The sequence below is a fragment of the Parasteatoda tepidariorum genome, chromosome X2 (genome assembly GCF_043381705.1).
Source record: "Parasteatoda tepidariorum isolate YZ-2023 chromosome X2, CAS_Ptep_4.0, whole genome shotgun sequence".
NCBI lineage: Eukaryota > Metazoa > Arthropoda > Arachnida > Araneae > Theridiidae > Parasteatoda > Parasteatoda tepidariorum.
This window is the reverse complement of record NC_092215.1, coordinates 7,624,743-7,643,948: the sequence shown is the minus strand read 5'-3', so window position 1 is coordinate 7,643,948 and position 19,206 is coordinate 7,624,743. Positions and strand designations below refer to the sequence as shown.

At 29.4% G+C, this 19,206-nt stretch overlaps 1 protein-coding gene across 6 annotated transcripts in view; it reads right to left on the bottom strand.

Moving 5' to 3' along the window:
* LOC107440967 (armadillo-like helical domain-containing protein 3) overlaps positions 1-19,206 on the bottom strand; it is an 86,354-nt gene that overhangs the window by 39,550 nt on the left and 27,598 nt on the right. For all 6 annotated transcript variants that reach the window (XM_016054069.3, XM_071188418.1, XM_016054068.3 and 3 more), the window contains 8 exons: positions 18,794-18,886; positions 16,974-17,048; positions 9,783-9,869; positions 8,966-9,022; positions 7,377-7,420; positions 6,817-6,877; positions 5,606-5,658; positions 5,019-5,094 (listed from right to left, as the gene is read on the bottom strand). In XM_016054069.3, the coding sequence (XP_015909555.1) occupies positions 5,019-5,094; positions 5,606-5,658; positions 6,817-6,877; positions 7,377-7,420; positions 8,966-9,022; positions 9,783-9,869; positions 16,974-17,048; positions 18,794-18,886 (546 nt within the window). The remainder of the gene's footprint in view (positions 1-5,018; positions 5,095-5,605; positions 5,659-6,816; positions 6,878-7,376; positions 7,421-8,965; positions 9,023-9,782; positions 9,870-16,973; positions 17,049-18,793; positions 18,887-19,206) is intronic.

The window sequence follows — 19,206 nt, the reverse complement described above, 5'->3', positions numbered from 1 at the left end:
CCGGCCTATAATTTGGACCGAGGAAGCAAAGATTGCTTTTGAAAAATACAAAGTTAGTTTAAGTGAAACAGCTATGTTAGTGCATCCATCTCAAAATTAGGAATTATCTTTGACGTGCGATTCTTCAGACCGAGCTATTGGTTCGGTTCTAAGCCAGAAAGAAGGAGATGAGTTCAAGCATTTGGCATTTTTTCCGCGTAAGCTAGTCCCTAGTGAACAGCGTTATAGTATGTATGATCGTGAATTATTGGCTATCTACGCTTCGGTTTGACATTTTTCTTACTTGTTGGAAGGTCGCGAATTTTCAATTTATACCGATCATAAACCTTTAATTTACGCTTTTACGCAAAAGCATGAGAAATGTTCCCCGCATTAAATTTGGCATCTTGATATAGAATTGGTCAGTTTTCGACGGATGTGCGTTATATAGCGGGATCACTTAACGTTGTGGCAGATTGCTTATCCAGAGTATCGGAGATAGAAATGCCCTCTTCTATTGATTATAAAGAGTTTGCTAAAGCTCAGTTGATTGATAAAGAACTCGGTTTAAACTCTTGTAACAAATCATTAAAATTGAATTTTGTCAAGGTTTCAGGTATGGAAACAGAACTCTTCTGTGACGTTTCTGAGGGAAGATGTCATCCATACGTTCCTAAAGATTTTCGTCATAAAATCTTTAAGACTCTACATGAATTATCCCACCCTGGTGTAAAGGCTACCGTGAAGTTGATTGGAGAACGTTTTGTGTGGTCTAACTACAAGAGGGAAGTTGCTGAATGATCTCGATGCTGTGTAGCATGTCAGAAAAGTAAGGTGCAACGACATGTAGTAAGTTCTCCTGGTACTCATCCCTTACCTCGTCAGCGATTCAACCATATTCATATTGATTTGGTGGGACCACTCCCTCCTTCGCGAGGTTATACTTATTGTTTAACCTGTGCAGATCTTCAGAGTATAAAAGTGACAACATGGATGCGATAATTGCTTTTTTCCACATATTTTCTTCAACTGCTAGCTGTATCAAACGAGAGCACGCTGGGCGTGTGAAATGTTTGTTTAATCTAATAAATGTTTTCTTTAGTTGTTTATTAGTCTCAAGTCTTATTTCCGGAACACAGGATAGTTCCAGAGAGTTCACCAGATGAATCTACACTGCACACCAGCATTCATATAGATTGGCCATTCAATGCTCTTGATAAAATATGTTACAAAAATAATTAGAATGGCTTTGATAAAAAAAGTTTCTTATTGAGTTGACATAGATTCAAATTTTACCAAAAACCAGTTGATTTGTAAACTGCTTTTTGCCTGTGCCTACAACAATTGTAGAGGCAAAATAATTGTGCAATGGGTGATTATTGGATAGAGTCTTCTTCATGCCAGACTCATAATGAGAGATTTTCTTCTCTATGTAATGAAAATTTGAGTGAGTTAAACTAAGACATTTCTCTGCAAAAGTAAGTTTTCTTGTCCTATAGGCTTTCAACATGGATAAAATATTTAGAAAAGTAATTTTACACACACTGATTAAAAGTAATATTGTAACATTGGTTCAAAAATCAACAACAAATCATAAAAATTTCATATACTGCCTAAGAAAATCACATGAAATTTTAAAAAATTTAAGTAAACTTAGTAGTTGTTAATTGTTGAAGATTTCAACCAGTCACAGTAAAACTTACACCTTAGATTGATGTGTTGTTCAATAAAGGTGACTTAAATTAATTTTGACCTAACATCACATAAACAATTCTAACATGTATATAAAAGACCGTACAATCACTCAAACATGTTTTTAAAAGCTGACAAAAGTTTTCTAAATGTGTATAAAATTAATGATTTTTAATTATTATTTCATTTCCACAGACGGAAATCTTCATAAAAAACATAAAAGTTGGTAGCTATCTAGCATGCAAAAATGATTTTGATAGTAATGTGATCACTAGATAGCAATTTTTAGTTGAAATAGGTAATTTTCCTACAGGTTTTTAATAAATAATGGCACGTTTTTACATTCATTTGAAGTTAAATTTGTTATCCAGCAACACATTAAAATGACAAGATTAGTTAGGGAATGTTGAAGTGCACAATCTTTGATAAAAACAATGCTTAATCTTAAATTTCAAAACTTTTCTGTAAATTAAAAAAAAATACTGCTCATGCTTAATCAAGATGTTAAATGTAAATTGAACTATAAAATCAAACAAAGATCACAACCCATGTGATTTTGATAAGTGTGTGGAGCACTGTATTGGCCAATTGAGTAGAAAAATTATTTCTTAGAAGTTTCCATTGACGACATTAAGCAGTATTTTAATAAATACTGCTTAATTCTATGAGAGTTGGTCTCGCCTTTTTTTGAACTTTAAGCTTTAGGCTTCCTGCATCCAAATGCAGGTTTTCCCTTTGTTATTCAATGACAAAAACGTGCATAGCAGGATGATTTTAGTAAAATTTTGATCACGGTCTTAATTCTTAGATGGTTAAGTCAAATAATTTTTTGTTGGTAAATTTAAAGTCAGATTCTGAGAAAATAAGAATTTTTTTTAGTGCATTTTTTAAGAAGTATGCAAAGTAAGCTGGTTTATATAGGTAACAAAGCAAGTACAGTAGAGCGCCAATTATCAGAACTGCTCGGGACCGAACATGGTTCGGATAATTGGAAAGTTGTTTAAAATCTAGTGTAAATGATTATTATTTATGCATTAACTTCCCTTCGCACCTTTTGTAGGCTTAGGACAGGCAGTACTATCTAAAATAGCTCTGGCATGTTTGAAATTTTTTTCCTTTTTCAATTTTTAAATATTTTTAATTAAATTTTTTTTTTAATTTCTTTTTTTTCATTCTGAATTATTTTTATCATATTTCAGTTTTTTATAATTTTTTGTCAATTACTGATTTTAAAACATTTTTCATTATTTTCCATTGCAAAAGAAATTCAGCAAAGATCTCATTTCAAAGAAGACGCGTTTTTTTTAGCAGCCATTTATCCCTTATCAGTTTTTTAGCAGCCATGTATCCCTTATTCTTCTTAAATAAATCAACTGAACTGAATCAACATCATTTTGACGTTCTAGCCAATTCATTGCGAAATCCAATGGATTACATGCTTCTATATGAAAAAGTCCACTATCTTGAACTTGATCCCCTACTTCTTTCACTTCGTCAGTAGAGTTCCGATTTTCATTCAAAATTTCAGCAACAATTTCATCATTTTCATCCGAAAAATTTACAGGTTCAGAAACTTCAGTTTCGTTTGTTTTTCTGTTATGAATTTTATTCCAAGATTTAAGATTCCAAGCACTGTAATCACTAATTATTAACCATAAATTACAACTACCCATTCCCCAATTATAGAACTTCAGAACTTATCAATTCATAAACTCCTTCTGCATTCCAACCATTGTAGACAATCAAAATGAAGCTTGCATTCTTGGAAGATAATTTTCTGTTGTAAAGGGCTAAAGGGGTATGTAGGTTTAACTGTATCACAATACATGCATGTATGGCAACTATAAGAAAACTGCTAAGAAGGTTGTAAATTAAATATGGTCTTCAGATGTAGGGGGTATTATTTATTCTTCTCAATTTAGAAAAATTGTCGATAGGTTAAAAAGTATTCTAAACTTTAAAAAAAAACGAATTCAGACACAGTTTGGATAATTGGACGTTCAGATAATAAGGGTTCGGATAATCGGCGCTCTACTGTAATTGGATGAATGGTATTCACTTTTAATAGCAACGAAGTTTATTTTTTTATTCCTTACAATCAATGGAAAACTTTTTACCCATGATTGCAATACTCATATATATTTTTTAAATGTCAATAGTGTTATACTAGTACTTTAAATATGTAATCTAAAGTTAGAATAAATGTTTAATCCTGCAAAGCAGGGTTTCCGCTACGGTAGCTTTTTTCGCAAAATGCGAAAAGACCCCTAAAAAATGCTAAAATTCAACAAAGCATTTTCGCATTTTTGCTAAAGGATTTTACTAAATTCCATTAAAAAAAAGCTTCCTCGAAAAACCATGACGCTAACATCCAGGAAAAAAACTTGATCAAACAAGAAGGAGAAAAAATCTAAATATCTTTCGCAAGAAGAACAATGACGCTAGCGTTCACGAAAACCAAAATGTATAAACCAAAATGTTATGATAAATAATAAATGTGGTTTTTTTTGTTATAGGTATTCTTTTTGAATTCTTGTACATTAAGCTATTCTTTGTCAGATAACTTACAGTACTTGTTTGATATAAAGTAATTTTCTAAGCCTAATGGCATTTTAGCATTTTGCTAAAACTTTTTTTCAGATTTTAGCTTTTTTGCTAATGAATTTTTAGACTCAGCTTAAACCCTGCTGCAAAGCCATTATATAAAACTGTAAGAAAGTAAACTTAATTGAATAGTAATTTAAAAAAGAAATTATGAAAGATTTAGATATTGGTATAAAAAAGAAAAGGAAACACAATATCAGATGTCCTAAAAAAATTTTAAGCTCACATAATAAAGGAAGAAAATTTATGCAAATTTAGAAACTAAGAAAATAAAGCAAACACAAATCTTACAAATTGTGGAATGCATAGAATATTAATTGTAGGTATTCTAACATCAAATTTACTATTAACACTGAGTATATTTTACAAGAAGTTTAGTTTTTCATTTAATAATCCAACTAAAAAAAATATTTTTAAACAATATATATTTAATATAGATATGTATATACTATCAATCATGTATTTTTTTACATAGCAATAAAGTGAATTTTCGATGCACATCAGTAGATAAGAGCCCATGATTAAAGAAGGGATTATGACATACTAACTGTTGATTACAGCACATCAAAAATACTAGCTAGTAAATATCAGCAGCTAAGCATGCATTTTTTTACAGATGTATTCATAAAATTTTTGAGTTAGTTTTAAAGGTAAAAATATTTTTGTCATAAATTGATAGTGCTTGTAGCATATAATTCTAAATGATATTAAAAATCTTTGAGTCATAATAAAATAATACTCACGTGTGTTAAAGTAATAAGAAAATTCCTATTCAAGTGAACCACTTCATACAAAGCTAATAAGACAGCATTGTTTGCTCTGTTAAAAGTTGAAAAACATATCAATGTAGCCTCAAAGCAGAAATGCTTTAATTTACAACACATATACATTTTTAATATAAATATATCAGAGATAACATATTATTTAACAGAAGCAATTACTTTTAAAAGAAGAGCAGTTACATATGTGGTATAATGAGATAGATCTTTGTCCTCATTCATCCCGAAAAGAATATATTCTGATCTAAACGAAGTCTTTCTAAATATCAACAACACTTAACCTTAGTTCCATTGAGATTTAGTATCCCATACCCAACATTCTATTAACTGAATCAAAGCATCTTTCTACTTCAATTAAAAAAGCTCTGTGAACATTATCAGCTAGCATCAAGAAGCTTAAAATAATTAAGATGATTTCATAAGTTTATTGAAACATTAGGATATGTATTTTACTAATTGTATTGCTAACATATGTTTGAGAGTAACAGATTAAATATTATAGACATAAACTATTAACAACTAAAAAAAAAGCTACAAAAAGTTTATTTTACTTTATGTTATGCTTTTCTATTTCTGGTTCTTCAGCAATAAACATGCTGCCAACCTAAAAGTAAAAAGGATATTATTCTTTTTATTATAAGGAAGAGGAGATATTTGTGTTACATTAAGTTTAAAGATGAATTTCAAAGGTTAAATATTATACTTGATTATATATTGTAAGGATGATTAAATAAACAATATTGTAAAAGACAAGCAACAGATTAGTGAATTCTTGAGAACTCAATATAATTTATAGCTCAATATTTTTTACAATAGTAATACTCTCAAATGAACTTAATTTAACTATCCTCTAAAAAAAATTAATTTGGCTGACAAAAAGTAATAATTTATTGGTCTTTAAGAACTCTAAAAAAATCAGAGTTGTTGGTTGTTATATTAGCAAGATTTAGACAGAAGTGTTTTAATTTAATGGTAGTTTATCACTCTGAAAATGAAGCGACTGTTGAGTAATACAATAGAAACTTTAATCTATTAAGCCAGCAACAATAGCTTGTAAGTTTTTTTTAATATCATTTCGTTTTGTGTTATAAATAATAACCATTGAAGGCATATGATTGCGGAATTTCTAGCTTTCATGTAATTTTTTAGTTCGGCAATGTAGCACCACATAGAGTCTGTATTGCAAACTAGTAAAAATGATTAGTGTGCAATACAGACTCGATTAGTAAAAAATCAGGTGACATTTCTACTCTCAATACTCTATTTCACTCATGCAAAGCTTAAAAAAAATGATGGAAATGGAACAAACAATAAAATAGACTAAAGATCCTTAAACAAGAGAATTAGTGGTAGCAAAATTTTAAAAACTTCATCTCAAAGGAAATGATGAGGCAAACTTTCTTTTGAAGATGATTTTTTTTTCAAACAAAGTAAATCACTTTACATAATAACAGATTTGTTCAAAGAAAGAATCAATGTTGAAACTATTGAAATTAATATTTCTGAACAAATAGTAACTTTAATACAACATGCATTCTGTTTGGCCCTTTAAAACTTATTAGTTTACACATAAAATGTTACAAAAAAATTGATCTAGAATCAAAAAAAATTCTGCAAAAAATAAAGAAATATCCATATTTTAAAACACAACTTTATGTAGTTCTTAAGATATCGTAATTTTATTAATACACTATGCACTTAGTTTAGTACCAATTACTTCTTTGTTTTTATAAAATAACATAAAGAAAAGAAGGATGCTTACAAAGGAGGTAATTGTTGAAAAAATGCTATTATGAGGTTCGAGTTCACCTTCACAGAATTTTCTAAAAAATAAAAACATTGTCATTCACTATGTCTTTTCAACAATGGTAATTCCCAACTAATAATGTGATAAACAAGAGAAAGATAAATAATCATAAGTTATAAACAAAATAAATATTTCAAATTATTTCAAGAAAATACTGCAATGTTTCATACAATGGATGTTAATATCCATTATTTCTTAAACTAATTCATAATCAAGATTTATTACTATAACCATATGAGAATGGTAGCAAACAATTAACACATATGCAATAGTATTTAATAACCGTTGTTGAGCAGCCAATTTAGTGTTTACAACTACCAATGTTCCACTCTTTAGTCGCGTAATTTTGAACCCAATCAAGAAGACAAAGGAATTCCTGGATTAAGTATTAGGAGAAATTTGCCTTCGTGGAATACTTTTTGACGGAGCTAACCCGCATTTGCGTTACACGAAGAGGAAAACCACAAAAACCTAAAATAGATTAAACAGTTTTTCCAGATAAAACAATTAATTACCTATTAAAATCTGACAGTGCTTGAGAAACAACATGCCCGAATCCCTGAAAGGAAAAAAAATTCACACAAATTATAAAATAATAACTATAATAATAGGCAACTATTAACTATGCTTTACAACCATTAACTTTGTAGAACATGCTTTAAAGTAATATTTCTAATTAGGTTTTAAAAACTTTAGTTAAAAATAACAATAAACTATTTAATAAGCTAATGATATGAAAAGTTATAAGCTACTGCAGCAAAACCTTACCTTATGGACTTACCTTTCAGTGTATAACTTCTAGTACTTTCTCTACCCATAGAAAGCTCTCACTTTAAGAACGGTATTTTACACTTTAAACAGCTTGATTCGATATTTTTAAGATGGGCACCTCATGATTTTATACATCATGTTTTCTCTGTAATTCCATGGAAACATTTCATTCAAAGCAGTAATGTTTGTTTACGGACAAAATAACGAGGACCAGAGAAGATAAAGGGTGCAAGATAGATTTAGGATGTTTATTAGAAAAGTTGTAGCTAAAATTATTTTAGGTAAAAACCATTTACGAAAATGATTGACATATACTCGTTCTTATCAACAGCTTCAGGTTAAAAGTTTTTTTTATATGCAGGTGGTATTTGTTGTGGGCAGAAATCTGCAAAATTTTTCAGAACATTAAAAGCTCTTGTACATTATAAACATTTTATTGTTCATTTATAATAAACAACTTATTTCTAGTAGGTCTTGTTGGTAAATGCAAACATAGAACCATCATAATAAACTTATTCATAAATATTTTCATTAAGAGTCAGAATGAAACTATTAAATGACTGAACTCCCATCAAGAGTGTAACCATGACTCCTTAAGGCAAAGCTACTTGTTTGAAATGTTGACTTTAACGATTTTCACGAGCATTAATAATTAAACTAAAAAAATTTGTATCAAAAATCCAAATCTTTCAATTCCTCCAATCAAACAGTTTAAAGTTTGTATTTTTATTCATAGAAAATGGAGTATTCTGTTAACAAAAAAAAAATCAGGAATATCAAGACCAGGGGACTGTCCAGGCCAAATTTACTACAGTTTATCGGTACCTTCACAAATTCAACTTTAGGTTTCATAAAACACTTTTTCTTAAAATTTTACATTTGTATCCCGTAAGAAATGATAAATCCATATTTTTGTGTTGATTTTTTAATATAATTTTCACAAGTTATGTCTAAATTTTCACAAAATAAGTACCTGTCAAAAAAAAAAAAAAACTAGACAGACAACTGAGGTCAAATAAATACAAAAAGCTTAAGATCAAGACTAATGAGGACAAATATTACTCAATAGGAACATCAAGACAATTAGGTACCCTGTCTGTGTAACGGTCAAAACAGTACTTTCCCTCAATAAAAAAATTGTTGCTAGAGTGGAAGGCTTGTGTTAAATAATTTTTGTATCATTAATATTAAGCTTTTGCAAGTAACTTGGAAATTTGTCAGAAATTTGAACTTCTTGTAACATGTTGTACCTGTTGAATTAAGCTTTTGCTGTACTTATTTAATGTGAATTTCAGCTACAAATAAATCAAACAATAACCACAGAATTACTTACATTTAGAGACATTTCATTATCTATTATTGAAAGTTTCACAATGTATGGATTAGCAGCCTAGAAAAAAAAACAAGTCAGGTTAAGCCAAAATTTAAAAATCTGCTGCATCAGAAAAAGTTTCAAACATTTCAAAATATGATTGGTCTTAAATTTTAGAAATATTTTATTCAGAGTTGGAAAAAATATGTATGCATTTCTATATTTTGTATGGGCACTTTTTTACATTACATAAAAGCTGCTTAAAAACACAATTAACGTCTTTAGAACATGATTAATAAAAATCAGAAGAACTTAAAAATCCTTACGACAAAGACTTGAGTCAAATTACTTATATGTATGACTATTCGCTTATTTTAGACTTGTTACAGTTTTAAAGAGTGCTTAATGTTTTGCATATTTTCTGACAGAAAGGCATTACAATTTCAATAAGAACCACTTTCAAATCAAGATTGGAAAAAAATTTTATTCTAAATACAATATAACTAAAGTCAATAGTTGTCTTCCATTTTAATTTATGTTTGTTGCATATCTTTTTGCTTTTAATAAATACACTCATAGCTTATTTAATTAGTGAACTGACCAATTAATACAATTGGCTTTAAATACTTCTATAATACACTTAAAGTTTAAAAATATTAATTTACATTCAAAGTCTTGAGTTAGCATAAATATTATGGATAGAAAATATTCAATAAAAGAAACCATTACGGGAAGTGTTACATAATAACAATTAAACAATAGCAAACTGAAATTAAACAATATTTCTAAATAAATTATTACATTAGATAAAAAAAACATTGAATTAACAAAAATTTACCTCATGTTTCCTATAATTTACAAGAATAGTTAGTAAAAGCACAGCATCGTAACCATGATTTTGCCTAGAGGAAGTATCATTTAACAACTGAAAGAGAAAAATTTTCAGTCAGAAGTTTTAAATTTCAGAGAAATTTCTTAACAGAACTTTTAAGCAGAATAATTTTAAACAGAATTTTTAAGTAGAACAATACAAGCTAGATTAAAATTTTTACCCGCCATTATTTTACATTCACAAAAAATATGATTTTTTTTTTAAATGTAAACAGATGTCATATGAATAACCTTTTGGGAACCAAAACCATAAAAGAAAGAATTTAATTGAAATGCATTTATTGCAACAATAATACTATATCAAAATAAGGTTGTCATAAGGTTTAAAAAACAATGGTTTTGTGAGTGATTAGTGTGTTACTCAGTATTTTTTGTCCTAAACAGAATAAAAATGCAGACGCTTCATTTTAAAACATTTACAGGTGCTACTGGATTGAGGCACAATAATGTATGGATTTTAACTATGAAACTTTGTTAGATAAGTGTTTCTAGCTTAAATTAAAATTCAATAATTTGGAAGGTCAAACTTTTCCGCCAGCCTTAAATATTAGATTGCGCGATGGAGAATGGAAGTATCATGCCCCTGTTACATGCCTGATCTTTTTTTCTTGTTCACCTGCACAAATAAGTAATTAGGTCTAAAATTACCATAATTTCGTGGAGATATGCTGTTCCATTATTGATTTAAAACATGAAAATTTGGTAGGAAGGCTTATCCAACAGGGTGGTATATATTTGAACCTTTTGACCCTTCTTTTTAAATGTTGCTTCTTTGAAGCCACGATCGAAATTTCATCATTATTTTTTTCTTTTTCACCTGTTACTAGTGCTTTTTTACTTATTTTTCATGCTTCTTATGTTTCATGCAATGTTACTCAAAAGTGATAAAGGCACCTTTAATTATTCAAGATAACTTGTTTTTAAGTTACATTTACATTTTAAGTAATATACATTTTAAATGCCTCTCATTAAGAGGAAAAGTTATATGGCTGCATTTAAGCAGTCAAAACTTTAAAAAAAAAAAAAAACAGAAGAAATACGGAAGTGGGCACTAAACTACACAAGACTAAATGTATTCTGCCTAATGGCACTATTGGGTGGCCCGTGCTGGAGGATAACTTAGCAGCACGAAAGAAGAAGAGAGCAAAAGGGTTGTCCCTCTCTACAGTGCGGATTCACGTACGAGCGAAATTGATAGCCAGTCAGATGGGTATTCCAGATTTTAGATAAAATAGGTACTTCAGATTCATGAAATGAAAGAACTGGTGTGTGTGACAAAAACTACATAAAAGCCAAAGATTGCATGATAATTGGATGGAAAAATGGCTTCGTTTTTGGCTTTTGTAAGTGAAAAAATAGAGGAGCAGGGACTGGGTCATGGTCAGTTAATAAACATGAACGAGATTCCCCTTTTTTACAACTACCCTCCCAACTGGACTGTGGAAGAAAGGGGTGCAAAATCTGTGGACGTAGTAACTACAGGCCACAATAACAATGCCATTCACCTATGTATCAGGGTGTTCAGCAATGGGGAGAAGCTTGAAACATAAAAAAAAACTCTACGGAAATCCAAAAGATGTTAAAATTAAAGCAAATGAAAAGAGTGATATGGGAGGATATAATAAAGCAGTGGCAGGATTTGGTGTAATGTTAGCATAAAGGTGCGTTTTATAACCACGTGGGTTATCGATCCCCGACTAGCTGCGCTCCCATAAAGTGCACTCTATTAAAGATTTCTGTGGGAGAACTGGATGAAAAGCAGCATTTACTCCTACACTAAATCTGGTCACATGTAATGGGCAAGTTATGAGGACGTCCCCACATGGGAGACTGAAGTTTGGAATGCTATTAAAAAAGAGACTGTCATAAGTGACTTAAAAAAAGTGGAAATCATCCCCAGACAAAACAAAGCCCAAATAGAGGTAGAAAGCGTGAGTAACGCAACACTGAATAAACAATGAGCAGATGAACCCAAAAGAAACAATTAACTTATTTTGTTCTGATACAAAAAGATCCGATTTTGATAGTTTTAAGTGATTAGTTATATAGTGATATCTAAATAAATTATTCTTCTTTGGTTTGTTTTAGAGCAAAATTTTTTTGGATTTATTGTTTATTTTTAAAACAAGATTTCAGATTACTGATTTAAAAGTAAGATCGTTGCATTTTTATTTTTAACAATTTTAAGACTAATTTTAATGGTTTTTAATAGATTGTAGATTGCTAATAAAATTTATATTCTAATGTCTACTTCAAATTAAAATTGAAAAATGCGAAATTTTACTTAAAAAGCAATAGGAATACATTTTATGTACTAGGATTGTTTGTATATTTAATACCTTTTTAACGGTTTTTCTTTAATTATTTAAAATACATATATATGCGTATTTAGAACATGTGCGTTAAGTCTGCAATAAATACCTGGATTAATATAGTAAAATTCAGAGTGAGGTATCCTATGAAAAGCTTTTTTATTTTAGTTGATTTTTGCAACGGTGTACATACCAGGATGGTGCACCTTCATGAAATTATGGTAATTAAAAAGTATACACAGTGCAAGAAATATTAGTAATTTTTATATAATGACAAAACTTTAAAAAATACGATAGTGAAATACAAATGTAAAATTTCTCAGCCTCATTTCAAAACTATACATAAACTACTAAATTTACATAATGTTATTTTAACTTAAATTTTCAATTTTCAGAACATTAAAATATATTTAAATTGATTAATTCATCATATAAAAAGATAAAATGTAAGAAACAATTTTTTGTTACAAATACAAATAAAAAAATTTGAATGAAATGCAACGTTTCATTTATCGAAGTACAATATTCTAAATGTAACAATGTAAGTACAATGTAACAAATTCTAAAATATAAGAACAGGACGGATATCTCTTTTGTAAGTTGATAGAGAATATTTTTACTTTCAATTGAAACATAAATTGTTAAAAAAAATTATTAAAATCTATTCAGAATAAAAATAACCTGTAGCTGGCACTTAGAATTCTTTACATAGAGCAATATCTGGCATTGCTTCATTAGAGTGTGGATAATGAAAAGTTTTTGATTTAAGCATGGTAAAAATTTAAGCAAGCAATATTGTAGAGAGAGAAAACATCATCGAACCATATTTTCTAGTGAAAACACCATATCTTGATAAAAATGAAAAATGCTTTTAAAAGTTATCATAAGCACCACAGTGCATACATCAGCATTTTTATAGGAGAGACCTTTAAATTACCATTTAAAATATCTGTATAATAAATTTTTTTATATATTTTATAAATTAAAGTTGTAATTTCTAAATTGTAAAAAAAAAAATTCTGTTAACAGGTCCCCTCACTTTCGGCTGCCATAGCCTAGACTGTTCAGGCAAGGCTGAACTAGATCAGCCTTGCTACATGTAAATTTGGAATAAGCGTGCATAATAAATAATCCCTTTAAATGGTCAGAAAATAATATTAAGCACAACAAAATATTTTTTAAATACATCAACTAAGATAATTTCAATTTTTAAATTATTTAAGAGGGGAGCCTAAAATGCATTAACAAAGAGTTCACAGGAAAAAAAGAAGTTTTCTTTTTCAGGTAAAAAATAAATAAATAAAAGCAACAAAACGATATAAAACGATATTGTTCTTACTAGTTGGTACCACGCCAAAAAATAAAGCTGCCGTGTCATACTTCAGAAGAGCAAATAATTATCAGCAAAAATACTTATATGCTCAGTGGTGCAGATAAAGACAGGGTGGGAGTTTGAGAGAAAAAGGTTCAAGAATTTCAAATTTCCGGAAAGTAAATTATTCTTCTATTATGAAAAAAAATTCAACCATATTTAGCATAAGAATTAATGCTGCAACTGATCATATAAAACTGTAAAACAATGCAATAAGGAAAATTAAATAAAAAATTTTAAGCTAAAAATTTATTTAAAAAAAAAAGATTTAAAAAAGCATTGCAGTTTACAATTGAGGAAAAAATATAAACAATGTAAAAAATGAACTTTCAAAATCCTCCAAAGTCACTTTCATTACTGTCACAGACAAATAAGTTCAAGATTTCATCATTTGCCATATTAATACAACTAAAAGAATCCTCATCAGAATCACCCCCCCCCCACTGCGCTTGATGATGCAAAACAGCTGCGTGATAGTCTTGGTGGGTACAGCAGCCCAGGAGTCTAAGGCCCACCTGCTGATAATTTTGTAGCTTGCTCTCTTCATCGCTCTACTAGCAGTATAAGTATGAGAATCCCTTTCCTCCTCACACGACCACTTTTACTACTTTTTCCTAACTTCATTTTTAAATGCCTTGTTGATTGTTATATCAACAAGGGTTATATCACTACTGGGTTGCAACTTCTTTGTCAAGTCCCCTGGGATAATAGCTAGTTGTTTCTTCTCTATGAGTAGTCAGAGAGTCCATGATAAGGAGACTTGGGTGAAAAAAAGGAGCCCTTTTGCCATTTATATGCAACGTCTAGCCACTCCAACCTTATACTCTCATTCATTCACCCTTTTTCATTTGCATATACAGAGATTTACGAAAGGAAATGACTTTTTGGAATAGTTTTTTTAAAGATAACCAGTCTTTATTTCTCCCTGGTGGCAGAACAGGTCAACATACAAGTGAAGCTAGATTTTTCATGGCCTGTAGTTTCAATGAAAACTGATTGTTTATCTGTTTTGTTCAGAGTGTGAGAAGAAGATGATCAAATGTGAAGGGCACTTCATTTGATTATTAGTGAGATTAGACACCCTCACAATATGTTGCACAAAATCTAAAAGTTGTTCATTTTCAGTTTCCAGTCAACAGGCACTGTTGTTCGTGCTCTTATAGATAAATTTTGATGCTTTGCGAAACGAAAACACAATGAAGAGCAAGCAGAAAATGAGGAAATACCCATATTTTGGCAATAAATTTTGCATGCAGCCTCATACTAATGGTCAAAACTGCATGACCTTTCTCTCTTTCACTAAGCACTCATTTTTCCAGTTTGTGTTCAAGTACATGATACTTGGTTGTTCTGCTTCTCCTGGTTCTTTTTCTTAGGAATTTTTCGTTTTTTCCTTTCTCCATCGAAGGATGCAGTGTTCGCCTATCTCATATTCTTGGCTCGCTGATCGATTGCCGATTTCTTCAGCCAGCTTAATAAGAAAAAGCTTTATGCTGGCAATGTAACTCTTATTCTTTCTTGAAGTCATTACACTGATGAAAAAGTTAAATGATAATCAATAGTAAATGATAATAGGAAAAATAATAATGAAGCAACTAATAACAAATTGACTAGTAACAACAGAATAACTAATAGTAACAAAATAAGAAATAATCAAGAGCACATCAAAAACATTCTGAAGAAGAAATGAGCTTCACTTTCACAATCTTCGGGGTGGAATTTTAGTGGGTAGAATGCTCTCTGCAATGGAAATAGTGCAATATGACTCAGCTTAGAAAGAGTAAAGAAACTGTTTAAAAGAGGAGTGTATACCCCACCTCCTTCACTTGTCATTTCTACTGGAGCTGTTTTGGAGAAATATATCAGTTATTTTGAAAGGGGTTGGGTAAAAAGGGATACTTCCTTACGTATTAGCTCCAATTACAATTGCCAAGACGCTAAGTGGATTTCTAGCTTACGATCTTTCTTTAAGCAGAGAATGGATACAAGATACATACTCATCAAATTGATTTTCTTATGCAATGTTTTTTTAATAATTATTTTGTTTATTTATTTTCTTGCAAGTCGCTGCCAAAAGTTGCTAAGAATTGTGGATTGTTCTGCTGCAGATCACGATATTGACAAAAATTTAATCCACTTAGTTATTAGTTTTTTCAATAAAATTTTTCTCTCAAACAATTATTCTGCCATAAATAAGTTTTCTTGATAAATGTTTTTGCTACCAAAAATTCTTTTGTCAGAAACGCCACATGTAGGAAAAAAACAACTTTTTTTGGATAGAGCAGCGGTGCTTTCGATGAAAAATACAATGCATTCAAATACCACTTTGTAAAAGAAGTTCTTGACATGAAATTGGCGTTCTTTCAAGTGAAATATTCAAGCATTACCCTCATGAATATTGAATAGCACATACGTTTAAGTTCAAAGAGAACACTTTTCATGTAAATAAAAAGAATATCAATAAATAAAATAAAATGGATTGAAACAGGAACTCATTATCTTTCATAGATTTAGTTAAATTCAAACCTGACAAAAAAACTTTTTAAAATAAGATGTAAAATTGCATAAGATGTAAAATGACCAGAGTATAATATATGCAAACTTAGAAACACATTTAAATAAGGAAATAAAATTTCCATTTATTATTTATAATAAGCAGATAATGTTAATTTAAACTACCTATAATTTTTTTTCAAGTTAGACTAAGATTCATGTTGGTATTTATAAAACAGGATTGTGTTAAAATTTCCCTTTTTTTTTGGTTGATTTGTTTGGGGGAAGGGGGGACGGAAAGGTTCAAAACCATAGTTATAGACTTATGTCAGCAAATTTTGAATTTATTTTTACTTTAATTGTGTATTCTACTTTCTACACTGTTTACTATACTTTCAACCTTTTCTTTTTATTAAACTTCATTTGCAAAGACAATGTTAAAGTTAGAAAGTGAATATAAAAAGCAGCATTTGATTTATAACTTAGTAGGCAAAAAAATTTTCCCCAACGGAAATTTTTTTTAAATTAATGCAATAGAAGATACAAATTAAGCCAAATAAAAATTCCAGCTTCTACCTTTAATTTTAAATCTCAGTAATTTTATCAAAATAAACAAACTGTAGAGCAAAATTAATCCCTTAGAATACATATATGGAATAATATTCTTAAAAAATTTAATCTTCATTTGTAACAAACAAACTTCGGAGCTTAGCTTCCTTTAAAAAAAAATAATAATTTCTAATAAAATTTGAAGTAAGTTCAAAGGCTTTAAGTAAAAGGTTTTCATGTTATAGACTAAGGCCTGTACAGTAAAAAAAACTATCTTATAACTATGTACCAAGTTAAGAGATATCAGAAAACATGCTTTCTCTTAAACTTAATATAAAAGATAAATACCATAGATAAAAAAAAATGTGTAAGACATAAGTATCATTTTTATAAGAATTAATTTAATACATACTTGTATTATTGCTTCAAATAAACTGTTCATCATTAAATATTCCAAAAGAGTATTTTGGCTAACATTTTCAACTGCCTAGGAAAAAAAATGTTCAAGATATTTGAAATATGTACAATAAAAAAGCATAATTGATTAACACTAAGATATAGCTTTAAAAAATTGAATGTTGGAAAGTGAGTATCTGAAAAAGAATATTCAACCATCAATCATTCTAGTGGAATATACTACACCTACTTCCAATAAAAAAACATTAGGAATAATTTCATAAATGGGAGTCTGTTTAGAGTTTAAGATTCTATAATTTAATAATTAAAGTTCAAAAATGCTTAAACTTTAATATCAACTATAATAAAAATACACAGCTTCGAGCTGTTATGTTATTTTATGTATAAAATTAAATATATTTGCATGTTTTGTAAGATTTCAAAATGCTGGAACATTAAAGGCAACATAAAATTTAGTACATAATTAATGTATTAAAACTGTAACAAGGCTTTCAGTAAAAAATTTGCTTTAAGTTTATGGTCCTCTTATGGTCCTGAACACCAAAGTTCATCTTATGATCTGGAAGTTAAGAAATCCCATTTAACTAATGAAATGAAGAGATAAAATTATGAGATTGTGGGGAGAGTAGATATCAACCATGTCAACTTTCATCTATGAAAAGGTACCCCACCATAGATTCAAGTTAACATGTCTTATATACTAGAGAATTGGAATTATATTACTGTAGTGGTAGAAGCACTACAGTACTCCCCCACCTTCTATATATACCCATTATATCTGTGATAGAATTTGATGAACGGATACAACTAGTTGATTCATTGCTGTTTTTGTGAGAAGTCGGGAGAGCTGTATTAAGATCACCGTACTTTTGAGTGCTGATCGTAAGAACTGTATTAAGTTCACAGTTGTGGTTGCTCTTGTACTGCCATTAGCAGTCAAGTGTAAGTAGGCCGACGTTGTGTGTGATTGAGACTGAGAAGCAACAGAGCGAGGATGAGGATAATGTTCATCACAAGTAGCAAGTCAAATGTTCAATGCTGACCATCCATCGAAGTAGGCGTGTTCGTTTCACGTCCGAGTTACCAATGTGGGGAGAGTAGATATTGACCATTTTAACCTTCATCTATGAAAAGGTGCCCGACAATAGCATCGAGTTTACTCATTTTCTATAGTAGTGAATAGGAATTATATTATTGTAGTAGTATATACACTACAAGATTCTTGTTTAAATGTAGAAAATAATATGTATGTTAAGTTGGGTTTTATTGGTAAATACAGTGGGAAACAAAGTTCTGTATTATCTGAAATGGAAATCTTTTAAAGATAAAATATAATTTTTAAAAAAAAACATGCTCTACATGAGTTATCAGAACAAGGTTACAGACATTTGAAAGGACTTTATCAATCGAATTATAGTACTAAGTTAGACAGTGAAAATAGCTCTGAACATATCACCAAAGGTATATCAATCTGAACAAAATTTAAAATTATTGTTTGTTCATTATTAAAATTAAAATTATTGCTTGTTCCTAATTAAGCTCCTTTTAAAAATAATTTAAAGAGGAAAAGAAAAAAAAAGATTTCTAACATCAGTTCTAACATAAGTAAAATTATACCCTTTAACAAACATTAACACTAAACAAAAAAAGTTACAGAAATATCACAGTATACAATAATTACTGCAATAAATAATTCTGTACACAAAATAGATGAGGGAAAAAAGTATAAAGTTTGGTAAAATAATATTGCAACAAATAATAAATTGAAAATAAGCCCCAATTTGTTATACAATTAGAATTAGCATTAATACTTACGGTGACTAGGACTAAGAGAAACTTCAGAACTAAACTTTTTAAACTGGGTGGGTAATCATTAATTAGATATTGAGACAGCTGTTGAATTAGTATCTAAAGGATGAGAAGAAAGGAGTAATTATTATAATAATAAACAAATCATTCATACATATATAAAACAAGGCATTATAACAGGAAATCACAATGATGTGAATAAAAAAAGAATGTAACTTCCAGTAAGGGGTAACTCTAAATGAAGGACACTTTTATTTACAGGCAGTGGCGTATCTAGGGTATGGCAAGTAAGGCGAATGCCATGGGCGCATTATTTCAAAAAGGCGCAAAATCAATCAACATAAAAAAATTTTATTGAAAAATTTTATTAAGTTTTTTTTTTAAATTTTCATATATATATATATATATATATATATATA